The sequence below is a fragment of the Drosophila novamexicana genome, unplaced genomic scaffold (genome assembly GCF_003285875.2).
Source record: "Drosophila novamexicana strain 15010-1031.04,08,12 unplaced genomic scaffold, DnovRS2.1 tig00000121-arrow-pilon, whole genome shotgun sequence".
Lineage (NCBI taxonomy): Eukaryota > Metazoa > Arthropoda > Insecta > Diptera > Drosophilidae > Drosophila > Drosophila novamexicana.
This window is the reverse complement of record NW_020824773.1, coordinates 1,682,506-1,704,185: the sequence shown is the minus strand read 5'-3', so window position 1 is coordinate 1,704,185 and position 21,680 is coordinate 1,682,506. Positions and strand designations below refer to the sequence as shown.

The window sequence follows — 21,680 nt, the reverse complement described above, 5'->3', positions numbered from 1 at the left end:
TTATAAACACAAATATCTTATCTAATTATTTTTATTTGAACATGGTCAACTTTCCTGACCAGGGTTGTGCACTCGCATAAAGAACACGGACTCAATATTCATAGGCACCTAAAAGTATGCTAAAAGGCATTTAAGCTGCAGCAGCTATACTTTCCTCAGATTTCATTTTTAAAATTTAAATTTAAATGCCTCTCCTTTCAGTTAATCTATCAAATTGAAAGCTGCTCGATTCGTTTGTTTAGTGTCTTATATCTTTGACCACTGTGCGAGCGTGTATGTAAATCAAAATCTAAGAACATGCTCTGATTATCCGGTCAAGCAATTGCCAAAATAATAATCCATCTTGAGAAAAATTGCATGGAAAAGGCCAAACCAGAAAGACCAATATGCAGACTGGCCCCAGGCCAATCTAAGCCAAAGGAAAATACGCTAATGAAGTTAAACCAGCCCGCCGAGAAGTATGCAATGCAAATTCCTGAGCTGCTTACACAGAAGGTTATGTGTGTGGGTAAGTGTCTGTGCAGTAGTGTGTGTGTGTGTGTGTGTGTGAATTTGCTGTGTTTTTTCATAGTGACAAAATTTGCACAAAAGCAATTTGTTAACAGCGCGCACAACAACAACAACAAAAATAATAAAAAAAACGAACGCAACGCGACTTACTTGACATGTGAGTGGTTCATGTGTGGGGGTGGTGCAGTGGGCGGGAAGCGGGCGCGGCGGTGGTCGTTGTGCTGGTGGTGCTGTCTAACGGCATTTTGGTGCTGCCATCTGATTTTTATGCATGCAGCAGCCAAGCAGCGAAGAGGTCCTGGCTGTTGCCTTATTGTATTATGTCAGTTAAGTTGTCGCCGTTGTTTGCTTGAAGGATAAGGGATAATGCCGTGTCCTTTACCAGGCAGCTTAAGCGTATTAATGTCTGTCAAGCAGTTGTCGCAAAGCTGACGTGTATGTAAATGATTTGACATTTTTATGAGCTAGCTTAAAAAATACATAAGGAAAAGCTGGTAAAATAAAAGCCCAAAAAACCCAAAAACTTAAGCACTCGCCGTTCAAGTGGCTGTTTTTTTTTCAAAATGTGCTGCAAGTCTGACAGTCTGCAAGAGACGCAAGTAAATATTTCAATATTTTTTCAGGCCATTGGCAACTGTTTTTGGCACGCCTCTCACGTAGTTGTTCACATGCCACATGTTCGTTTGCCTCTCCTACCAACATTTTTCAGCTAAATGCATAATTTGTGAAGCTGACAAAAAAAAACACAAAAAATCTTGCTTGGGGCCAGTGTGCTCGACGAGAAGATACCCAGTGCTGTATTAGTTTGCCTGTGGCATTTTAAATTCTGCCAGAACAAACAATGAAAGCGTTGGGATAGATTCGCCCGTTTTTGTCTGCGATGCTTGAAGAATAAATCAAACTAATTTAGTATACGCAGGATATTCGAGGTCCTCCCTGATCAGGCATAATCAGACATATATTTCTAATGACTACTTATAAAATGACAATAATAATATATACTTCAGTTTTTCTGCCGCAAGCTCTTGAAATCTTCGAGTTCCACGATTAATGAGCAAAGAATTAGTTTGCAAACATCCTATGTAAGCCCTACGAAATAAACTATATGCGAATTCCCAAAAGACATTCGTATATATATAAATCGATTCATCTATTCAAACTGAAAATAAATAAATGTTCATTTGAATGTCTGTCTGTTAACACACAATTGCACAACTTATAGCCCGTTTTTTAACCATTTCATGGGTACAGGATATAAAAACTTTCGTTCGCATTTCTGCACAATTCACAATATTGCGCCTAAAAGCTGGCAATAGAATTGTAAAATGCCTTGAGGCATAATTTATTTGAATTTAACATGTGCGCGCACGTACTCCGGCCAGGGCATAGAGTGCCGGAAGCATGGCCAAATAATTTTTTTGGTCGGCCGCATGGGGCGGGCAGGCGCGACTCCCACAACAAATTTGTACCAAGTAATTGCGCAAATTATTGCACGTAGCATCGCCTAGGCGTAACATATGTCTGAGCTGTTGTCTAGGCGCCGCAGCTGGCACTCGATCACACCCATCACACACACTCGCACACTCACCCATCCAGTTCACGCTACATTAAATTAACTTGACATATTCGACTACGGCTCGCGCTGGCACGCAACTGTTGCTAATTTTTGCTTAATATGCCGCACAAGCTCATCCCCCACCCACCTCGTTCAACAAGGGCTATGCAACATTTTTGGGGGCAATGCTGTCCAACTACTTCATTGGATTTGTGCAGCACATGCTGCCCCAATGCTCATATGTGCGTATGGTATAAATTATCCAATTCACGCCTCAGCGCAGTTGTCGCCCTCGGGGGCCGAAGGACATAGGCCACAAATTGTATTACTTCGCATGTAAATGCAACACTTAGGCACGCATCGACTCCAGCTTCAACTTCAGCGGCAACTCCAGCACCAACCCTAGCTCTAGCTTCAGCTTCGGCTCCGTTTCCGTTATCATCTCTTCAGGCTCTACTGCTGCTACCATTTCCATTTCCACATTCAACTCGTTTGCACTTGTGTTCTGCATTTGTATTTGTATTTTCGACTGTATTCGTTTGTCTTTCGGTATTTGTGCTTGAAAAAGTTCAAATTGCTGCTGTCAAATGGCACGTGAAACAATGCGTTAGGCACAATTTGGGGTGTTAAGCAGGGGTTACGTAAGAGCACAGTGGGACTGAGGGCACAAATATTTTAAAGAATACATAGAAATAAAAAGCTTCAATTACTTTTAATTTAACGATATTTAAAAATAGAATTAAAAGATAAGATGATATTAAATCAATATCTCTATATATAAAACTGTCTGTTCTGACTTACTGAGCGACTGACTAATTGGTGGTCAACGCACAGCCCAAACCGTCAGAGGGAGAACACTGAAATTGTAAGCTGTAGGTACCTTATGTCATGGAAGTACCGCTAAGACGAGAAAGAAAGAAATTCCACCCCTATCTGAGGAAAAAAAGGTGAAATACTGTTGAATAGACGTTTTTGATTACCATTCGATCGTCTTGAACATTATATCCAAAGATCACTGTGAAAATTCATCTGATTAAAGTTTCATACTTTTCGCAAAACCAACCTTCGTGGATAATAAATGAGTGGGCGAAACTCACAGGTATAAGCTCATTGGCAAAGATCCTTGAGAAAATTCGTGTGCGCCGTATATCATACATTTAGTAAAATCCATCTCTCGTTGCTGGAAATGGGGGTCAAGGATTTGGCGGGTAAATTTCAGGCTTAAATTCATTTCCAAGGATACTTATGTAAATTTCGTTAAATACAATACGAGGAAAAACGTTTGTGTTAATTGATTTAACACGTATTACACATTATTCGCAAAAATCATCTCATCCACCCCAGGTACGACATAGCTCCGCCTTTCTATCTTTTGGTTCTATATTCGATTTACTTGAAACATATTTAACACATATCTATGTAAAATATACCTTTATACGTGGAGGTCTTAATAGTACAGCTTATAAATGTTTAAAATTGGAAGCACAAACTTGGACGGAAGCAAGGTCGGCCAGCCACAACCAACTAACCTATCTCGTATCGCAGAATAGTCTAAAACAAAATAAAATGAAGTAACAATGATATTTAATGATGCTTCCTTTTCATTATAGCTCAAGCCACTGTGCCAGATTTCCTTATTGCTCCTGTTGGCACAAATCAAGCAAAAAGACAATGCCTATGTGAATGTGTGAATTTCAGGACGATGACAACTGATAATAGATCGAATTACACACGCTCAGCACAGCAGCCCGAAAAGAGAAACAGGACTAGAGCAGAGCCAAAGCCAGAGATGTAGAAGGGGAAGGGAGACAATGGCCGGAGTAGGGCAAAGCTGTTCCAGCTCTTGTGTGAGTCCCAATTGTTGGGTGTAAATGTGAAAAATGTCTAGCAGGCACACAAGTAGTCGCACGTTTCACACACGTACACACGCACACACATACACACGTCGAGGACACGACCCTTAAGACCCGAAAATGCGGCACAGCATTAGATAAAAAACAAAGGCATGTAATTTTTAGAGCATAGCCGTAAGCCACAAAACGAGCAGAGAGGCTGGAAAACCGGATTCGGAAACGGAAACGCTTGATAATCGCAGTAAGCGAAAATGCAGCGTCAACTGGGGCTCAATGTGTGAGGTTAAACACGTATCGAATCTGCCCAACGCTGATGATGAAGTCAACGCAGATAATGATGGTGGCGATGGTGATGATGATGCCTGATGCCTTATACCTGATAATGTGCCGTGAGGTGGTGGAGGGGCGCAAATCACGTATACACGAATTGATAAATGCGCTCTGCTAAGTGGCATGTTTTGGGTTAAATGCGGTGTAAAATGTGTGCGAGCCCAGCTCCAAGTAATAGCATAATAATAACAGCTTCGAGAGGCAGAGGTGGGTTCTGGATGCGGGGACAGCAGTTCCAGCACCTGAGTGACAGTTCAGTTAGCTGCCAAGACGGCAACTGTCAGCGTGGGCGCTGTGACGCGTATAAATCGCCCAGTTGGCGGCGCACCTGGCGTGCCAACATATGCCACACGGCTGTGCCATGGACTTGTACATACATCTTGCTTACAGGCCAGCGCCAAATTGAAATTTAAAACGGTAAAACCAATAAAAAACAAGCTACAGACAACGACGACGACGACGACGATGCCAACGATGACGACAACTAGGAAGGCGGTAATACAAATTGCAGCGACGACAGCTCAAAGGCGGCTCGGCCCCAGACCCAATCTTCGAGCGCCAACAATTCCTATCCCCAAATGCAATTCGCGCCCGGCCTGCATACAAATGCCAAGCAGCAAAGTCAGCCAAAGGATAATATAATGCACGTTGTTGAAGAATAATGGTTCTGCCAGAAGACAACAACGTCTCCGCCAATGTCTAAAGGACTAAGCATGTCTGCCAAAGAACCCAACCCATGACCAGACCCAGCCAAACTCAGGCCTGAGCTGCTCGCTTGCTGCTCTGCACTCTGTTTGCCGCAGACGGACAATAACGATGCCAGGCAGCAATGACAGGCGATTTTAATAGAATCTACAAGGCTTGCGCCAAAGGACGCGAACAGGGCGCGGAACAGCCGCCAAGTCAAGTGAAGTACAGGCGCAGCAATATTAATGCTTGGCCTATGACATCTCTTTGCAGTCATCGAATCGTCAAGCCAGCCGGCCGTAGGCATGTTATGTATATGTTAGTTATTCAATTGTCATCAATAAAATATAGACTTCAATTGAAAAAAGTATTTGAAAATATGCACTTTTGTGCAGTAAGTAAATCTGTATTCTTAAAGACAAGGACAATTTTGGTTGAACAGACATGATTCGGATTCAAGTATCCAGCTAGTGTATATCTTATTGGAGTAAATATATATGTTCAATAATTATAATACTAAAAATTATAATAATTACTTTAATAAAAATGTAAAAAATAATAATAATACGGCACAAATTAAGCTGTATTTGAATACTAATTATTTGGTGGCTGCGTGGCGCGAGCTCCCAAATTTTCGCCTGCTCCTTGCTTCTGAATTCCTCTTACCTCCTCTTTTCTCATTCCTTTGATATATGATAAATGCTCCCATTTCATTGTACGTTTCATTCAGAAGACATCAAAACTCATCCCAACTCGCAAGATAGCTTCACATCATCGCTTGCCGTAAGGACATTCAACAGAAAATGGCATCAAAGCAACATTGAAAATCGTTTTAGATCTATTTGACATTGAAATAACTTTAGTTCTATAAACTACCAGACACTATTTAGTCTACCATAAAAATTCTCTTCTCATTCAAAAAATTTGCCTTAATCGTGCAATCTTATTCCTTCCAGATCTATCCAGAATGAATACAGCATCGTTTGAAAAGCTTGCTTCCTTTTGCAAGTCGCTGCGCGACTCGGAGTTGCGTACCCTGGCGCTGCTCGGTTGTCCCATGAAGATACGTAAATCGCGACACTTTTTTCAGCTTGAGGTCACTGTGCGCGGACATGTTAATAATGAACTGCCGCAGGATTCGCGCATTAGTTGCAAGATGGTGTTCATGTGTCCCAAATTCTATCCTCGCAGCTTACCCGAGGTGCACATCAGATCAAAAAAGAACTTTCCCAACTATTTGGAGAGTGTGATCTATTCGGAATATGAGCGTGTCACGCATCTATATCGCGGCTCACAGTATATAATACCCATGGTGAGCAGTGCTTTATATATGATCGAACGGGAAGAGCGGAAGTTTGTGCATGCCGTTGGGTCGGTGGGCAAGTACAATATAACCAAACTAAAAAGCTATAATTTGACCATGGTCTAGCTTTTCAGATGAGTCAAGAAATTTGTAAGCCCTCGAGGGTTACACAGCGACTTGTTTAATAGAATGCGTTTTTAATAGACTTGAGACAACTAGAAGTGTTGTTATTTTCTTTCCAAAAATTAATCATATGTGTGACGTGTAACGTTGAACACTTGGGATTGAGAACAATGCTCATCGAAGTTGCAACAATTTTATTTCTTAAAAAATTTACATAAATGCAAATTTAAATTCTCGACAAGTGAAAGCTGAGAAATTTAGTAAATGTCGTACGCACTATCTTCACAAAAATTATATACAAGATTAAACATTTATACAATTTAAAAAATATATATTTCCAATTTACAATTACATACATGCTGGAATTTCTATTAATAAATAAATATATTTATATATATGTATACCATCTTAATACAATTTAAATGCGAAATGCAACATTTCTAAAATTTCAAAAAAAAAAAATCTTCGGCACGCCAAATATTTTATGCTCTTGTAGACATTTGTGAGAATAGTGAAAGTCGTAAATGCTTAGTTCGATGAAAATATCTTGGAAAACAAAATATTTTGCTATAGAAGAACTTTTCGACCGATCTGTACAATGGCAGCTATATGATATAATGATCCGATGTTGGTTATACACTTCTATTCAAATCCTTAAATCTAGCCTGCTTTTGCAAATTAGAAAACTTAGAAATATAATACATACATATAATAAAAAGTATATATAATTAATAATTTACAAATAGGAATCAGCTGGAATTTTATTGTTATTGCATAAGTTAACTTTTTAGCAAAACCCATTTTAGGTACGTACCCTAAATAACATGAAAATCTCTGCAACCTCGGGGATTTCCATATAAAACAAGGGCAGTGCATAAAATGAACTATAAAAAATATGAGTATGGGCATTACAGTGAGTGCCGAAGGCATACATATATCCTATTTATGATTCAAGCAAACCGACTGCAACTTTTACAATCCACGGACACACACAATCACACACATATAGAACACACGTGAAATGTGTGTAAAAATTTCAACACGCTTACACAAAAATTGCCAATTAAGCGCATTTATGACTGCAACGCGAGAAAATATGTGTGGCATGCAACTAGGCGCTGGACTTGGTCCGAAAGCAGAGCGCATCCAGAACCATCCAGCGTCCGATGGGAGGGTGCCCATAAACATTTTTAATGTGGAGACGTGTGCACTCGTCCCGGACATTGCCGCACCGGATTATTAAGAAACAATGAAGCGAGACGCGCGAGACGCCTGCAAGTATGCAATAAAAGTGGACACATAATGCCAAGTTTATGGTGCAAGTTAAAACCGGAAACTAAATAGTTGACACCGCGCAAAATGAAGCCCAGACATTGCCAGAGGCTTAACTTTCACCGACCAGTGTCAGTGCCAACGTCACGTTGCGTTGCCCTCCATCCCTGGCTTCGAGTTGGTTCTATATCAGCTGAGGGTTCGCCAGCGCTGTTCGGGTGGGCTTGAGGGAGAACCCTGCGAGCTAGTGACAAGCCCCCATAAAGTGCACAAATGACAACATAATTTGTAATTTGAATTTGTTTCGTGTTCGAGCATAAGCAATGAGCTCGAGACTCCGGCAGACAGTAGTCATTTCGGCCACCGCCAGATGGCGCTTTGATGGTCAGGCTGACCTATCAAAAATTCAATTCACGTTGAGATTTGCGCTCTGCGGGCTTTGGTGTATTATCAAATATTTCTTCATATGACATTGTTCTTCCTTAACATGCTAAATAACTTTTTTGTTTTTTTGTTTTTTTTTTTTGTTTTAAATTTAATTTTTTTCAGATAAAAATTAATGTTGCGTGTAAAAAGTAATCTTGGGGCAATTGGATTTTAGTAGATATTTTATAGCTATATAGACAAGCGATTGGCTACAGCAATCTATATAAGTAAAAAGAGTTTACAAAGGTAAACAACAATTCCAAATTAACCCCGAACGTGTAGCCTGTTTCCTTTTGTTACTTAACTTGTGCTAAATGCCAAATGAATGGCATTTCATTTCACTTTAAGCGAGCGACAATCACCCGCAAATTAATTTCTATATTGCAAGGCACAATGGACATATTTGCCTTCCAGTTACCGGGTACATGGTGTAAGGGAGGGCAGTTGCATTACAAATAATTAAAAAGTGGTCGGGCACAGGTCGTAGTTAATTTTACGAGCTGAGGCAGCTGTCAGCCAAGGGTTAAGGCGGCACGACAACGACAACGACGTCGACTTTAAGAGCAGCCAGGACTATTCGGGAGCAGTTGGGACCAGTCAGGACAGAGCATACTTTGGTCTTAGCTGATTTATGCGCTTATCACGCAAGCGTCGCAGTTTTTATGGCCTGTCTCCGGCGGGAAGTTGTCTGCCTGGCGTCGTTTAGTTACCGACCATAAATGTCCTGCCGCATTGGCGACGCACACAAATTTGCCATTTTAATGCCACGACGAGCTCCACGAGCGCTTTTCAATTTTGCAATACCTGGCTACGGCTTAGCCACCACCTTCCACCGTCCTGCGCCGTGACAGTTTTTCATTACGCACAAATCCTTCGGGCATACAGTCGCCAATGTCGTCACAACCGCATTAAAGATTGAATGCCATTGAAATATCCCGAAATGTTTGCGGTTGACTTACAAGTTGCCAAAAAATAAAGAAATTGCTCCAGCTGTTAGGTAAACCAAAAAAAGTGTATGGAGGAATAAATGTAAAACATTCTATATCAAAAGAGAGAGCTGACAGTATATGAGATCGAAGCTGCAAAACTATTTATACGTATAGGAATTAAACATATATTTTATTCAGGCGTGCCTGCAAGTTTACTAGCACATTATCCCTGAGCTGCAGAACCAGAACAAAGCCTGTAATCGCAACTAGATTTATGTATTTCTAGAACTGTGTTTGTATTTGTGGATTTAATTCTTATGTCTTCATCATATACAATTAGTTATATTCATTTTCAATTTAATCCCTTTCGATTTTAAATAATAATTTATATTAATGCTTAAAATCTTAGACCCCACAACTTGCTAGGTTACTTCCAATAAAATGTTTTTATTGAGATACGCCAATTCCTACATAAATTAAAATCTTCAGCAAAAAAAAGGTATAATCCAACTTTTTTCAAGGCATTCAAAACCCTTTCGGTTATTTGCTTGTTAAATTGATAGAGAAGAGCATAGCGAGTTTATTGCCTACTTGGAGCATAAGTATCTATCCTTTACCGTTTTCTTATCGAAATGTCTATTGACTTTAAGCTGAGCACACTCGTCCTTATGCTTGTGCATGCATGTCCTGTGTGAGTTGCTCGTTTTTTGCAATTTGGCCCTAAAAACTCTTTGAAAGTGACATTATGCAAGTTGTGAGCAACAACTGCAGCTATCTAAATTACCCAGAGACATCCGGCATTGGGTTGCAAAAGGACTTTGACGCCGCCGCCAACGATGCAGCACGCTTAAGGATAAACAGGATGCGCCCAAGGAAGCTACTGCTGCTGCTGCATCTGCTGCGAATGTCTTTGCCATTTTTTGACTAGCAATTTCATTGGCACTGCTGTCGCGGCGCCAGCGGAAGGAAGTGTATCAAGAATGTGTGTGCATGTGCTTAGGACTAAACACAGTTAAAGCCTTCGCTTAGATAACTATGGCAAGTGCCTTAGCATGCGCATAAAAGATAAGTTAATGCAATGCCCAATGCCTGCACAGGGCCGCCAATTAATGATCAGTCGTCCTGGCGCGTCTGTCGAACGGCACGTGTTAACATTTGGCCAAGTGTTGCATACTTCAGGGCGCCGGCCAAGTGGCGCTCTGCCAATGGCAGAGAAGTCACGTAGCCTGCGTGAGATACGGGCCCTGGCCCTGGCACAGCATTCCACGGCAAACATGTTTGTGCACGTACATGCAAGTTGATGCCCAGACAACAGACAACAAGGACCCAACCACGCATACCACGCACACACACCTATTGCCGGCAACAGTTACAGTTGGGACAGCAAAAGACACTCAACATTTACGAGCCCCGCCCAATGGAAAGAAGGAAGCAAATCCGAGCGCTGCTTTAATGGTGCCTCAATTCGTTGTTCAGCAGCATCTGCACCCGTGTCACCACCGGCACAATCATGTACAGACCCAGGTGCTGTTCCAGCGCCACGGCGATCTCCTCGCGCAGTTTTTTATCCAGCTCCCGGCTAACATTGCGCTTCTCGACCATCTCAACGATTGGCAACTGGAGTGGATAATTGGCCGGACAGGTGAAGATCAGCTGCAGCGCAATGCCCTCGGTTTCACCATCCAAGTAATTGCAGGTGCTCAGCGGCACCTTGAGGCGCAGCTGCGGGCTGCGGCTCAGCACCAAATATGGCAGTCCCAGGTAGTGCAGCGTTAACACCTCGTTACTCTGCAGATTCTGATTAAATTTGGCAACGCTCTCGAGTTTGTCTTTGTGCTCCGCTTCCTCGCACTCAGACATTTTGTGCTGATTTCTTTTTATTTATTTTTGAACAATTTTGTATTTTTTCTATTTTTTTTCTAAATTTTTTTTCCCCGGAACTTGTTTGAAATTTGAAGCTAGGCTAGGGGAAAACCGCTAGCAGCCAGAAAACACTTCACAAGTTCAAATTTGCACCAAAAAAAATAGCTAAGCATAAAACTAAGCAACTTTGTTCGAAAAAATTATGGTATATCTGCACTTCGAATACCCTGCCTAAGTTTTAAAGATTCGATATCTATCTCAATCGATATCAGCTCTTCAAAGTTCTACAAAATCTTGCAAACACATATTTTGTTTTGAGCAAATTTTATATAAATGGGGCAGGTCTTGACCATCAAAGACAATTTGAATGCAAATTTTTTAAGTTTTTTTAATTTATTTTGAGACTACATATAAGACACATCTAATTGATGAAAGCATGTCGAGATAGCTGCACTTTCTTCAACCTGTGGCGTTCCCTTGGAAACGGAATTAGGCTGCTGGCTTGTCAGTAGATCCCTTAGCTGGTGCTGCAGCATAAGCGTCAGCTGAGAGCGCCACTCCAAGTACGATAAGGCAAATCAGTGAGAGCTTCATGTTAAAGCTTTGAATTTGGTTTCAAACTGTGAAGGATTCCCAGCGAAGCTCAGCTTTTATAGCTGATATTCCAAAGTGTGGCAAATGGAATTGGCAAAACATATTTAATATTCAGCCATGCAGTTGTTTCCAACTTTAGATCATTCGTCATGCCGTTGGATTTTTACATTTGTTAATAATGTAACCTGGTAATAATACTAATTTGCATGCTACAAATCCTCAATTGCATAAGTGAAACCAACTACCAGGAATTATCACCCTTATTCCTACCAACGTGCACAACCGATTACGCTATGTACAATTCTTTTCGCGCGTTATGTAAACATTACAATAGTTTGTACTTCGTTTTCTCCGCCGAACTTTCTCTACCCCAAATAAAATCGTTGCTTTCAGGATTCCTACGGGAACTCACTGACCATTTCCAGCTATAAGTAGGGGCATAGCTTGCCGATCAGGCTATAAATTTGTCCCCATCGAGTCGGTGATTTCCCAATACTATCTCTTTACTCTATCTACAAATATGGCAGTCCCAGGTAGTGCAGCGTTAACACCTCGTTACTCTGCAGATTCTTATTCAATCTGGCAATGCTCTAGAGTATGTCTTTGCGCTCCGCTTCCTCGCACTCAGACATTTTGTGATGATTTCCTTTTATTTAGTTGTGAAAAATGTTGAACAATTTTTTCGGTTTTCTTTTAGTTTTCCCCCGGAACTTGTTTGAAATTTGAAGCTAGGCTAGGGGAAAACGCTAACAGGCAGAAAATACTTCCCAAGTTCAAATTTGCACAAAAAAAAATAGCTAAGGATAAGACTAAGCAACTTTGTTCGAAAAAAATTATGGTATATCTGCATTTCGAATTACCATGCCCATTTTGTATACCTTCGATTTTGCCAAGCAAACTATCTAATCTATCTATCGAATTTTTAAGAATTCAACCAATATCAGCTCTTCAAAATTCTCATAAATCTTTTAAATATTTTGTTTTACGCAAATTTTATATCAATGGGGCAGGTCTTGACCATCAAAGACATTTTGAATGCATATTTTTTAAGTTTTTTAATTTATTTTGTGACTACATATAAGACATATCTGATTGATGAAAGCATGCCGAGATAGCTGCACTTTCTTCAATCTGTGGCGTTCCCTTGGAAACGGAATTAGGCTGCTGGCTTGTCAGTAGATCCCTTAGCTGGTGCTGCAGCATAAGCGTCAGCTGAGAGCGCCACTCCAAGTACGATCAGGCAAATCAGTGAGAGTTTCATGTTAATGCTTTGAATTTGGTTTCAAACTGTGAAGGATTCCCAACGAAGCTCATCTTTTATAGCTGATATTCCAAAGTGTGGCAAATGGAATTGGCAAAACATATCTAATATTCAGCCATGCAGTTGTTTCCAACTTTAGATCATTCGTCATGCCGTTGGATTTTTACATTTGTTAATAATGTTATCTGGTAATAATTCTAATTTGCAGGCTGCAAATCCTAATCTAATGCATAAGTGAAATCAAATGATGCATTAATGTGTAATATTTGCCTAAATTCAGCTCTGCTCTGCCGTATCCGTATTCAGATAATTCAGAAATGTCGTTTTTTTTTAGGAATTTTACCTATTTTCAGTCAAAGCATACGAATTGAAATATATATCATCAGTTAAATGCCGAGTGTGTGTTGATTAAAGAGCGAACATGTCTTATTAGCCTTGTGTGACCGATTGCACAATACAAAAATATGTACTTTAGCCTGGTAGCACTTTCAGTTATTCACCAGTGTTTTACAACACTATGCCTAAAGTCATGACGAATTTTCAATAGGATATAGCTTAACATTAATATAATTTCTTAAAATTGTATTTGCAAGTCAAGGCACAGGCAGGCCAAAGTCTACAGGACTTCAGCTCAAGAGCACTCCAAATATATTTGTATATACACATATATGGTCTGGTTGATTTGATTATCGTAGATTTTGTGCCCCGCTTTCATTTCACTCGCTATGCAAATTAGCTGTGTGATTATCGCGCAAATTGGCAAACTCGAGAGCAAGAAACACCAACCAACTCCGCAACCTTCAATTCCCATAGCCGCTGCCATCCTCAATGGCCCAACCACTTTCTAGTTTTTGTTGTGGTGCGGCTCAGACGTGCGTGAGCTGCCCCGTGTTAGATCTTTGGCACGCATATGAGCTACATTCGTATTAGTGGTAAAATTTGCATTTTAAAGCAGTTTGTGCCACGTGAGACGCTTGTGTGTGCCCCGTGCATCGTGCGCCTCAATTTTCACTTTGATTTCACGCACTAACGCGCCAGCAACTAATGAGACACACAGACACAAAGAGAGAGAGAGAGAGAGAGAGAGAGAGAGAGAGAGAGAGAGACAGAGAGAGAAAAAGAGAATTGTAAACAGAAAACATTGCAGAAAAGTTGCAGCCGCATTCAGTTATGAGTTGCAAAGATTCATCTTCATTCATGCGGGCTGTCAATCAAATTTCAATCAACTCTTTGGGTCTCAAGCTGCCTTCAATCTTGATTATTATGAGTGCTTGTCGAAGGGCGCTCCAGCGGGTAGGGGCCACATTTGACACATTGCGCATACGTCACATGGGCGCAGGCTTCAAACTCACTCAAACATGTTGCGTTGCCGTTGCCCCTACAACTCCAACAACGAACTGCGAGCGGTGCTGGGTGGTGGGTGGGTGGTTTTGCAGTTGGAGTTGGCGTTGGCTGTCGCTCACTTCCGCTTGGAGCCGAGAGTTTTTCGTTTAAGTTCTCGGCTTTTGGTTCTGCTGTCGGCCTGACGTTTGCCGCCTGTTGGTTGGCTGGGCTTTGTAATACGTGGGGCACCTACCCCTGCCGGCAACGCCCCGGAACGTGACCAAAATGAATTGTAGGCGTGCACCATGTCAGTCGGCGGAAGCATGCCAAGAAATCCGCATTGCTGCAGTAACTGCCGCTCCTGCTGCTGCTGCAGTTCACCCAGCGGCCCAGCTGCAGTTGCGTTTAAGATGAATTCCGTCAATTTCAGTCGTTTTGTCTATTGACATTTGCCTGTTCGGATTTTGCAATCTGATTGGCCGTCGCTTAGGGACAACCTGGGTGCAGAATGCGAGCGGGCGGCCCTGAGTTTCCTGGCTGGGTAGCACTTCATAGCCATTTCTGGCTTTGTTTTAAGAGCTTCTGTCGTGCCACAAAAGTTTGAAGCACTTGCTTACGATTTCAAGTGCATTTGTTGGGCCCGTCATAATTTCGAGCCTGCAATTGCTTCGATTTGCTCCTACCGCTCCCTGCGGCAGCCAAAAGTTTTCCACTCAAGCCACTGACGCAAATCTCAGCTGTTAAGTTCTTCACTTTGGTTATGCTAATGAGGCAACTTTTGTCCTTGTTCGCACAGGTCCAATGCGCAAAAACGATTCCAAAAATTATCAGCTTGTATGTAGTTGGAGCATGGTGTTCTTGTACAGCAAGTCCTTAAGTACACTCAAACAACATGACTTGAGCTTCTTTAAATTTTAGGTAACTCTAAATAAAAATTTCCCTATGGAATAATTAATTGTTTGAACCTATGCAATAGGCTTCTAGCATATGAATGAGATTTTATTTAGTTTGCCATATGAAATCCACTTTTAAATAATAAACTTTCATGAATGAACAACAATTTGAAAACTAAAATACTCAAATATGAGATAAGGATCTACTGCCAGCTCTTCTTGAAAGGTGAAAACGAACATTTGTGCCTTGTTAATAATTATGCGCAATCAAAATGGAAAGTTTAGCTATTCTTCTATTGTCAAGAGTTGTTTACTTCGGTCGATATATTTTTAATAAGTCTTTACACACGCCATATGCGAAACATTTCCGAAATAACCAAAACCTACCTATGTATGTACTTCATTACATAGGCACACCTATTGGTAAAAGCCTCAGCCATGTTCAACAAGCAAATCATATTTTCACCCATATCTCGATAAGATATTATCTTCCATACAGCATGTTATAAAAGCCGGAGTACACAGCCCAAGTTCTGTGAATCAGTTGGAAGACGTTGGAAGCGTTTACCCGGCATGAAATACGCGACCCTATTACTGATCGGGCTGCTGCTGGCCGCAGCTCTGCTCAGCGAGGCCCAGAAGCAGGCTGGCAAGACGAAGAACAAGTCCAAGTCTAAGAACAAGGAGAAGACAACTGTACCCCCACAGCTGGAGAGGCAGGCGCTTTTAAGGGCTGAGCCCTGCTCGGCGGCCAAATGCAAGTTACCCGAATGCCGTTGTTCGGATGCGATATTGCCAAGACCTAAATTCAAGGGCAAGGAGCATGAGATACCACAGGTAAGTTTATATATGTTATTTTGGCTTTAACCGGATATAAGCTAGGCTTAAAATATAATTATCATTATTATTATTATTTTTAATTTCATTTATTTATTATAATTAATATAAGATAATTATTAATTTGCAGTATTAGTTCCAGTGCTTTACTCGAAAGTTGGTTAAAAGTTAATCCATCTCCAAGTTGTGAAACAAATAAAATTGTTGTATTTATTTTATTTACACTTTCTTCATATTAATGGACCTTTTAAACTTTCAGTTCGTTACAATCACCTTTGATGATGCCGTGAATGCTGTGAACTATGCCCAATATGAGCTACTCTTCGATGGTCTGAGCAATCCTGATGGCTGCGCGGCAACGGGCACCTTCTTCCTATCGCACGAGTACACGGATTACGTGCGAGTGAATGCATTGTACAATGCGGGTCACGAGATTGCCCTGCACTCGGTGACCCATGGCGACGGCACCGATTATTGGCGCGAAGCGGATGTTGAGACTATTGAACGTGAGTTCGGAGCCCAGCTGCAGATGCTGGAGACGTTTGCAAAGGTGAATGCGAAGCGTGTACAGGGCATCCGGCTGCCCTTCCTGCAGATTTCCGGTAACAACTCCTTTGAGGCAGTCAAGAACCTGGGTCTGACCTATGACAGCTCCTGGCCGACGCAACAGCACAAGGAACCGGCTATGTGGCCCTACACCTTGGACTACCTGTCCATACAAGACTGTCAGATCGGTCCATGTCCGGATGCTGCGCTGCCCGGCGTTTGGGTGAATCCCATGGTTACATGGACGGACACTGAGGGCTACAGCTGCTCCATGATCGATGCCTGCGCCTATCCGCCCGCAGACGATGTGGATGCATTGTTCGAGTGGATGCTGGAGAACTTTAATCGTCACTACAAGGGCAACCGGGCGCCATTCGGCATGTATCTGCACGCAGCTTGGTTTGCACGGGGCCGCAACTACTTTGCTGCCTTCAAGAAGTACGTGAAGAGGCACAATCGAAACGCATTTCTTTATTTGTATTTAATCCAATTCTACACAGATTCATGCATCATTTGTCAACCTATCCGGATGTGTACATGACGGGCGTATCGCGCATGTTGGAGTATGTGAAAAAGCCGGTGCTGGGTCAGCCCTTCAAGAGCTGCGAGGAGAAGCCAAACACCAGTTGCCAGCCGGTGCACTGCAATGTCCAGAAGGTGTCCACGGGCGAGACGCGCTACATGAGCGTCTGCGACAAGTGCCCAATTGTCTATCCTTGGTTGGGTAATCCATTGGGCCAGGATATGTAAATGTTGCACACCCAATAAACACAGCACGATATAATGAAGCTACCATGTTTTGTCTGGCCGCTGCCATTTGGCCATTTGGCCATTTGGCCCTTGTTACTCCCATGATCTAAGCCAATTTACATTTGCCGGCCGTGTCCTTAGTCCGAAAACGTCACTGATAAATGACTTGAAATTATGCTCCCGGCCGTGAGGCGCTTAATTAACTCATTCAGCGCAGCGTTCTCCAACTCCAAGGCAGCCCCTTTGCCCCTTCGCCCAGCCACGTACACGTCGAGACTTTGTCAATTTCGCTGGTGCCGGGCCTAAAGTGTGTAGCTATATTTTATGACATGAATTAATACGCCACACACAACCCGCCAAGCGGGCCAAGTGGTGCCTCGGCTGCTGTCAATGCAGCTGCTACCTGTAAATGACGGGAACGTGGACAAGGCACCTGCACGTATCGGCACGTTGCTTGGACATGTGTCCGCCTGGGCGGCCGTCGTGATGGTTGCATTTTTGGTTAATGGGCCTCTAACTAATGGCAGGCACTGTCTGCATATCACTCGAATGGGCCTTGTGGCATGGTCGGGCGATTGCGGTCAAAAATTATCTATGTCCACATCCAACATAAATTAAGGCATCAACAGTGCTTCATGTGGCTAGAACAGTGGGTTATATCGATGATTATATATTGAAAATGGGATTCTAGGATTCTGCCAGGTATCTTATTCTCACTTCAAATTAGACTCACAAAACAGCAAAAATATGGCTAAAACAATAGCTGAATATAAATAAAGGAGGAAAGGTTTTTAAACTTGACCTATTTAGCAAACAGTCAGGGGCAAAATGACTTGGCTAAAATTTTAAAAATGTAATTATCGTATAAGAACATGTAACTTTTTTTTTGTTTGTTTTTTTTTTTTTGTTTTTGCGTATTAAGCCACTCCAAGATTTCGCGTTAATAGAGTCTTAAGCATTTTTAGATTCAACATTTTTGTATAACAATAACAATATAATTCATAAAAATTAATTCAATGAATATTATATATTAATATTTGAATTCCAGCTTATTCTTCTGCATAGTTGCGGCATCTCTCACGCGCTTGTGACAATGTTTATTGGCCAGTATATAGCCCTGTGGGCAGCTGGCTTCCAGTATATTGTAGGGCTTCACCAGGACAGTTGGGGCGTTGGGGCTCCACTTTGGTGATTCCAGCACCGGCACCGGCATACGGCTGGTTGCACTCAAACTGGGATTTGTGGTTTCAGCTTCAACAATTTCACTATCCGAGGCGGCAAAGTGTTGGTAAAATGTCAGCAATAAAAACAAGTATATGACACCACAAAAAAATCCTTGCAACATTTTAGCATCGACTTTACTTTAATATTACTTTAAATCTAGCAAACTTTTCTGGTAACTGTTCAAACTAAACTGAGTCTATGTCAATGGAATATTTTACTTTTTACCAAATTTTTGTTCCGAAATGATGGCCAATTTCGAAAGCAGTTGCGGCCTTTTAAGGCACCCAGCTAAGAGCTCTTCAGACAATGAATAATTGTGGCTGTTCAAGGTTATTTTGCTTCAAAATAGATCAAAGATAAACTCAGTCGCACTTGTACACTTGAGATATTTAAATTTGAGCTGTTCAAATAATGTACAAAAATTTCATGGAAATACACGGTAAAAAATTGTGTGTGCAACATATATTTCGGAGTTGAATTGAAACATCAGAACTGTAAATACCAGCTTACTTAAGATTAGGTTTTTACCAGAACTACAACTGCAAGTATACTCGAACATCAACAAACATCAAGTGAAATAAACACAGAAATCAAGTCCAACTTTTGTGGCCCTGTACATGACATGGACACAATCAGTGCCAAAAGCAAAGCAGCGAAATTAAACTTTGCTTTTATGAAAATGAAGAAAAACCCGCAACAAATGCTACCGGAAATGCCCAGTAATAACAAATATTTACAGATTACTTTGGCAGAATGCCGCTGATTAACAAACGCATCCATTGTCCGCATCCAGAGACAAAAGGCACCAACTCCTTCCTCTCAGCAGCAGCCAACCTGCGTAGCTGCAGCAATCACCTGCTAAAACGTAGCTCATATTCTCATAAAATATGCTTTCTATTGACTTTCACAATTTATTTTGCACAGGATATGTACGCATTCATATACATATTTTGCATACATTTAGCGGGCCTCTTATTTTGTTTTGGAGGTTGTCATAAATAAATGACTATACGACCCTGAAGTCGGGCAGAGCCTCCCTTAGCTGGTGTCTTGCATCAGCTGTCGGAGTGCCAAAGACACATTATTTTAATGTATTTTTATAAACTTGCTACAATGGGCGCGGCCAAAAAGGTTTTCTCAGCATTTAACCCTGGGTTGCCAGGCCTTCAAAAATTATTCCATTTAAAATGACATTTTTATGCTCCGCATATTTTTTTGCCTCTCTGCGAAAATTATTTTGCTGCTACTTATGAGGCTGCGATGTTCGTGTTAAGAACCGAGGGTGGCTAGCTGCCATTTGGGTACAGGGGACTGACAATAGAATTGTCAAAATTATTAGCCTAAATGGCTGACATTTGTTAAGAGTGGCTCAGGTTACTCCATAAAAAATGCACTAAAAGGGACTCATTTTTCCTCAACTTGGGACTATGACTAAACATGAAATAGATAAATTGCGCGAATGCTTAAGTTAGTATCTATGTGGATAAATGATAGTTTCCATGAAGATCACGTTCTTTTTAGTATTACACAACATTCTAACATTTGCAGCTAATCATATGGCATCACTTATTAACAAATGAAATTAAAACTATAGCGAAACATTTAATAGATTGACAAAACAGAGGGGAATCATTATATAACCATTTCAAATTAAATTAGAAACACGCCAGAATATCAGCTATAAAAGCGGAGCCCCGCTTCAAATCTTTCATAGTTAGAAAAGAACTAAAAGGTGAAATATGAAGCCCACACTGATTTTCTTGATCGTTCTTGGAGTGGCGGCCTCAGCATATGCTGGGTATGCTGGTCAATCAGCATATGCAAATGATCCAGCACCACCCGCTGCGCAACCTTCTGCAAATGATCCAGCACCACCCATTGAGCCACCTTCTGCGAATGATCCAGCACCACCCGCTGCAAAAGCTGCAGCGCCTCCTACTGCAAAGGATCCAGCACAAAATGCTGCAGATGATCCATTGCAACAAGCTGCATATGATCAAGCGCAACTAATTTCATATGATCCAGCACCACCCGCTGCACAACCTTCTGCAAATGATCCAGCACCACCCGCTGCAAAGGCCGCAGCGCCGCCTACTGCAAATGATCCAGCACCACCCGCTGCAAAAGCCGCAGCGCCGCCTACTGCAAAGGATCCAGCACCACATTCTCAAGTTTATGCACAGTCTTATAATTAAACTGCCTTCTTCTAGAGATGTTCTCAGCAGATAACTTCGCTGTGAGAAAGCCGTCTCTGATTGTGAAAAGTACAGCCATCGAAGCGTATTCCCGTAGTCACCTCAGATTCTGTCAAATATAGTTTACCAAAAGCATATGTAATCCTTAACAAATATACTTGCATCAACGGTACTTGTTGATGGGTTATGCCTCAACTTTAAAGCCGCTGTGCTACACACTTTATTTGGGGACATGGGACTATTTATAGCAAATAACAAAAACACTTTATTATATATAAAGTGTATTGTTCGTGATATTTCCGATTATTCTACAAATGGGTAATGCAAACGCTTGCCATCAGTTTCATAATGACAGTATACACGCTAAAAAGGAGATAACAAAAACTAAATAATAAGTTTCAAATTCGTATCACCTATAGTTTCCGAGATCGACCTATTTTTATAGACGGGTTTGCTGCCCGTCAGATACGCGTTTACTTATTTTCAATGTGTAAGGGTATAATACAATATTAGCTAAACACATTTCTGCTTACTAATCTATGCTTTTACCACATTTTAGCTGTAAAGCTTCAATTGATATCGCATATGTAATAGCTGAGTAATCAGCTGCAGCACTAATTAACAATTACGAATACAAAATAGTTAAACGAATTTAAAGGATTATATTGGCATTCAGGTAAATCAGAAACACTGAAACACCATAAAATCAGACAGTTTCTTGAATAGCTATATAGAGTTGAAAAAAAACCCTCACAAGAACTATTTACAGCGACTGACTAATTTTTAAAATAAGAATCACATATTCGTCCTATATTTTATCAAGTCTATGAAAACATTCGATTTATGCCTATCCAAGTCCTTAATAGATCAGCTTTCAACTAATCCACTGAATGTGCCAAACCCAACTCTCTTAAGAGGTTTCCCGAGAAAGCCAATAAATGTTGCTCAGAAGAGGCTCAACTCTATTCCGGCAGGCCCCAGCTATAATATGGGAGGATTGGGAAAGAATTATTATTAAAATTATTATTATTATTATTATTATTATTATTATTATTATTATTATTATTATTATTATTATTATTATTATTACTATTATTATTATTATTATTACTATTATTATTATTATTATTATTATTATTATTACTATTACCATTAATATTGCTATACATACAACTTTTAGTTACTCTCGACTCGAGCCCGCATCCT

General features: G+C 41.1%; 3 protein-coding genes across 4 annotated transcripts; 2 read left to right on the top strand and 1 right to left on the bottom strand.

Moving 5' to 3' along the window:
* The first annotated feature begins 5,797 nt into the window (after positions 1-5,797).
* On the top strand, positions 5,798-6,684 carry LOC115757893. 2 transcript variants are annotated; one of them, XM_030698337.1, is made up of 2 exons: positions 5,798-6,314; positions 6,365-6,684. In XM_030698337.1, exons 1-2 carry the CDS (start codon positions 5,903-5,905, stop codon positions 6,421-6,423), a joined length of 471 nt encoding a protein of 156 aa, XP_030554197.1. In that variant the 5' UTR covers positions 5,798-5,902; the 3' UTR covers positions 6,424-6,684. The 2 variants fall into 2 exon arrangements, with proteins under 2 accessions (XP_030554197.1, XP_030554198.1); XM_030698338.1 differs by having other exon boundaries at positions 5,799-6,314; positions 6,373-6,683.
* Positions 6,685-10,414: 3,730 nt separating this feature from the next.
* On the bottom strand, positions 10,415-10,952 carry LOC115757806. Its single transcript, XM_030698223.1, has one exon. The coding sequence runs from the start codon at positions 10,846-10,848 to the stop codon at positions 10,438-10,440; it is 411 nt and encodes a 136-aa protein (XP_030554083.1). The 5' UTR covers positions 10,849-10,952; the 3' UTR covers positions 10,415-10,437.
* A 2,925-nt stretch (positions 10,953-13,877) lies between these two features.
* LOC115757805 lies at positions 13,878-17,093 on the top strand. The gene is made up of 3 exons (XM_030698222.1): positions 13,878-15,759; positions 16,019-16,743; positions 16,806-17,093. Exons 1-3 carry the CDS (start codon positions 15,496-15,498, stop codon positions 17,053-17,055), a joined length of 1,239 nt encoding a protein of 412 aa, XP_030554082.1. The 5' UTR covers positions 13,878-15,495; the 3' UTR covers positions 17,056-17,093.
* Positions 17,094-21,680: the final 4,587 nt, after the last annotated feature.